At 42.9% G+C, this 5,052-nt stretch overlaps 1 protein-coding gene across 1 annotated transcript; it reads right to left on the bottom strand.

Moving 5' to 3' along the window:
- Positions 1-1,392: 1,392 nt before the first annotated feature.
- LOC127306884 (protein ORANGE, chloroplastic) lies at positions 1,393-4,462 on the bottom strand. Its single transcript, XM_051337585.2, has 8 exons — positions 4,006-4,462; positions 3,682-3,796; positions 2,984-3,100; positions 2,762-2,848; positions 2,579-2,655; positions 2,342-2,469; positions 1,933-2,069; positions 1,393-1,773 (listed from the first exon to the last, which is right to left on the bottom strand). Exons 1-8 carry the CDS (start codon positions 4,242-4,244, stop codon positions 1,696-1,698), a joined length of 978 nt encoding a protein of 325 aa, XP_051193545.1. The 5' UTR covers positions 4,245-4,462; the 3' UTR covers positions 1,393-1,695.
- Positions 4,463-5,052: the final 590 nt, after the last annotated feature.

Genomic DNA, 5,052 nt, shown 5'->3' on the forward strand with positions numbered 1-5,052 from the left:
TACATATGAAGCATGTATATTTCTAAGCAAGAGATTTGCGCTATCTCAACATAAATCATCTCCACAAGGTATTAAAATTAAAATTAACAAAAATCGAGAAGGAAGAAGCATGGTTATTATATCCAGAGAATTATTTGGAGTGAGGAAAACCATATGATGTACATATGAAGCATGGATTTCGAAGCAAGAGACTCGTTCTATCTCAACAAAAATCATCTCCACTGGAACCATAAAAAATTCATATGGTATAACATTTTTCGCGTGCAGTACATAGAAAAATATTACCAATTTATCAAATTGCTCCTCTATATTGGAAGCATAGAAATTGCATATACCCTATTTCAGTAATGGATATTTAAGATTATATTATGTGATGAAATTTAACTAGATTGATCATTACATATGAAATCGATAACCAAGGTATGTTAATGTTACCTACGGCAGGTTTGTGTAGTCATTGAAGGAAGCAACCTCTGGTATGCGGCTTTGTCTTGATTGTAGCCTTGTCGGCCTGGCTGTGGAGCCTCTGCCTCTACACCGCCGGCTGCCGACGGTCAAGGAGGCCCTCGCCACAACTCCCGGCCCGCGGCGGAGCGGGGTGCGTGCCGGCGGAAGGTGATTCTGGTTTGGACGTGGACGCGCAGGAATCAGGCCGGGTTGAAGATGGCGGCGCGGAGGGAGAGGAGCGGCGAATCGGTGGGAAAGAGACCGGCGACGCAGCTAGGAGAGAACGCAACGACAACTGATTGATTTGGAGAGGAGCAATTTCGGCCGTGATTTTGGGATCGATTTTAGGATGAGCCAGCCCACAATGGAATGGGAACGAGCGGCGTCCGATCGGTCCGATGTCTTGCGTTTCATCGGACTGCGATATGTAGTGTTTACCATACGTATATGCCACAGGGGCCAAAAGTCACACTTCCCATGACAATGGGTTGTTTATACGGAGTACGAGTAAATATAAAGGGCAAAATGCGCAATGTGAAACAGAAATCAGACGGATGGTCAGCGATAAAGAAAGTAAGATCGTGCATATACATGATCATATCTTTTGAAGCACAAGGTAATTTCTAAGAGAAACTGGGCAACTTGCAGCAATCGATAGCCATAACGAAATGTCTCAAAAGAAATCAGCTGATATATAAGCCCAGTGCCACGTGCACTTCCAATAATGTTAAAAATAAAAAAACTTGCTTTGCACATTTTTAGAACAAAAACTAAAATTGCAAGTATATGCACATGCAGCAGCAAAACTTTGGGCTAAAAATTGCACATATGTCAGCGCAAGAAAAATGGGCTAAACCAAATGGTCATCTTCCTCTGGAACTCTTGCAGATTCATGCTGCATCTCGCAATGTAAATTTTGCAGATTAATTGATGGGATTGAAGAGCTGGTTACAAACATATTCTACACAATTTTATTTGCTTTGGTAAACATACACTCCTCTGCATTGTTCAGTTCAAGTGGTTGAACAGTGCAAGAGACTGATAATACAGATGATGGTATGATATGGTGTTACAGATGATGGGTATGATAGTGCTACAGATTCGCGCCGTGGTCTACATAGTTTCGCTGGTGTACAAAGTGGTGCCCTATTTGCAATTATAAGCCTTGAATCCCTGATGTGACTGTCCATCTATTATCTACAAACACCTTACATAGCGATACAAGAATTCCTGAACTAAGGTATCCTTTTAGTCGAAGGGGTCAATTCGAGGATCATGCTCACTCGCCATTGCCATCCCCGTGCAGAGGCATGTTGGGCACATCACCTGCAAGCATATTGTTACAGGTCATGTACGCGCTTGAAGTCACAAAAATCAAAGGCAGCCGTATATGGTTGCATGTAACCTACTCATAGGAGCCAAAATTAATTAGGATATGGTATTTCAGAAACAGAGTGCAGTTCAGCATGCAACGGACTGCTTTACCTTTCCTGCGCCAGAGCAATTTGGGCATCTCTCTGTTTTTGGTGCAGATAAAGGTTGATCACCATCAATGAAGGTCGAAACAGGCTCAGTAAGCACAACAGCTCCTGTGCTTGAACAGCGAGCGCAAGCCAGATATCCTACAAGCAACACCATGGACTCTCAGTGAGTTAAGTTTTTGGTAAACAATGCACAACAAGCTATGATATCTATGGTATTACAGCTACCTTATCTTTAAATTCATCTGAGATTTGTTCCTTGTTTGATCTTTACATTCTGTCTTAGATTTGAAATGGGATTCAGATGGTGTATTATAACTTTATACTAAAGCATCTCTGTCAGAATGAAGTATCATGTGGAATCTTCGCTACTTAATGGATGTGAAGAGTTATCTGAGAGGGGGAGAGGGTACCAGTTCCTAAACAATATTTGCACCGTTTATGCTCCTGCTGTTTCACATTGTTTATCTCAACAACCATAAGGGCAGAGATAACTCCAACTGCTCCGCCTGAGAAGGATGCCACGATAGGATCTACCTGACTAAAATATCAGATAAGCAAAGCAACAAAAGGACAGTAAATAACCACTTAGTACCCATGGCCAGAAGATGCATAACGATTAACACTAGATCATGAAACAGTAGTGGTACCTCAATTGCATAGGCAAATGAACATTGCGGATGAAGTCCGCATAAGAAGTGCCTCCTACACCAAGTCTAAGTTCTAGCTGCAAGAAGAAAACATCAAGTTATTACACATCCACCACATTGTTTTGCGGTGAGATCAGTGGGGATAGCAATAATGTCAATTTAAGAATCAAGAGTGTAACTTACAATTGGTGCAAGAAATCCACCAAAGACCATTATTGCAGCAATCAAAGAGAAACATGTAGCATAGTAGACCTTCAGATTAGCTGCACTCTGTTGACAGAAAGTAAAACTATGGTCACTAACTACTTTCAAGATTCAAGTTCAATACATCTTGCCATGGCATGGAAAGTATTACAGAGTAATGTCACTGATTAATAGGTCTGGATCTAGCAAAGGCCTACTCACCAGGGGAGGCAAAAACGGGATGAACGATGGAAAATCTGGGAGTTCACCATCAGGTTCTTCAACTGCGATTCCAAGTTCAGCATTTTTAATCCTTTGTTGTATCCTCAGTCTGCGAATCTATAAAAAAAGGGAAAGAGAAAATAGGATAAAGTACTAGAAGGAAAGGCCAAAACCCATTTTCAATGATCATGGATGTTCCAAGATTTGGTATGTGAAGTACAGGGTTTAAGTTTCGACGCAATTTCGGTGGGTACCAAAATACTTTTTTGCCTCAAATTTTGGACTATATTCAAACTATATTTAAATTGAGTTAAAATTCAATGAATCCTGATCGAGATAATTTGGAAATAATTTTCGAAAATTAAGATACAGATATTTCAGCGAGGTCCAAAGTTTTTGTTACCGAGATTTTAAACCCTGATGTGCACATGCTTAAGATAAGAACCAACACTATAACAGCACAAGTTTGACACCATTCTTTAGTAACTACTAGTTCAACATCACAAGTTCTAGTTCAGGGATTTCCATTCTAGCTCCATCGATTACCATACTTTAAGTCATAAAACCATGTCCTGCTCTTCAGTACTTTACCTTTTCTGACAAGCAATATGTATACACCAAGCACGCACAACTAGTGCATAGCGCGTTACATAACATTTAACCAGGCAATTAATAATATCAACGAAAAACCAACACACCTCCTCCATATGCAAGAATATCTTGTTCCGGCGGCTCCTGATATTATCCAGAATCTCCTGCAAGTCCAGTTTGTCGAAATCTTGGACTGTCTCAGGCCCTTCAATGATGCAAAACCTGCAAGCCAGAGCAAGCAAGGCTTAACATAAGCTGCCCAAAACATAGGACCGCACCTAAATGTATTCCCCTGAATCTTAAGATGTATCATGGTACAGTTTGCTCGATATAAGCTGTACCAAAGCATATTGCAATATCTACTCAGAATCTTAAATCCTAAATCTGCTTGACAAAGTTCAACTGCTCAGACGGCATAGAATAATCAGTACCCTGAGGAGGAAGCGGCGGCGGCGGCCGCCGCGGCCTGATCGTCCCCGGCGCCAAACGAGGGGGGATTCGACGACGACGACGGCAGGTCGGGGGAACCGCCGGGCGCCGCGGCGGAGGCGTTGACCCGCCACCTACGGGCGGGGAGCGGGAGGCGCAGCCGGTCAGCGTAGGCGCGCGGCGGCCGGAGCCTCCCGGGGCTGAGGCCGCTGCAGGCTAGCATGCGGCCGGAGCAAAGCATGGCGCGCGATGCTCCCCGCTAGAGCTTCGAAACCGGAGGTGCTTATCCGTGGATGAGTCGATCGATGGCGACGGACCGGAGGTGAGATTGATGGATGGGTAGGTCAGATGTATGGAAGGAAAAAATGGCGAATTTGGAGCGAGGAAGAAAGCTAGTGGTGGCTCTGAGTTGTGATCGGTGGAGTGGGGAAGAGGAGCGTCGCGGCAGCAAGTAGTGGAGCTCAATTTTCTACTCACTTTTGTTTTTGTTTTCATGTGCGAAGAAAATGATTGCAGCTGATAGATAGAAACGAAGGAGATCCACATATATCCGAGATCAGTGGTTTTCTTGATGGCCGTGCACTCAACGGAAACACGCCTACAAACACCGGTCACCGCCACTAGCCCGAGATACGTCCGACCCCGACATCCCTGATGATCTGAAAGTCGGCGAATTATGCAACGGAAGATGCTTTCTTTTTCTATGTGAAAAGGCTTTTATTTTTTACTAAAGGAGTTAAGCTTATGAATCGGTACTCATGTTCGCCTATTTAGGATTCAAGTTGATCTGTACAGAGTTTAGATGATATAGCTATGTGAAAAGAGCTTAGTCGGACTAGAGATTGAAGAAAGAGATTGTACCTTCCCTTAACTAAAACTAAAGAATGATCTCTTAACGCATCTTCAACATCTTTCGTGTATTTAGCTAGAATTGCTAAAAACTAAAAACATAGCAACTTAGGTAAAAGAGATAGCTCCAACAATCTTTGTATAAATGGTCCCCCGTAAAATTATATACATGCTCGCTATACTTGCACCTCCACTTTGCA

The sequence above is a fragment of the Lolium perenne genome, chromosome 6 (assembly GCF_019359855.2).
Source record: "Lolium perenne isolate Kyuss_39 chromosome 6, Kyuss_2.0, whole genome shotgun sequence".
Taxonomy (NCBI): domain Eukaryota; kingdom Viridiplantae; phylum Streptophyta; class Magnoliopsida; order Poales; family Poaceae; genus Lolium; species Lolium perenne.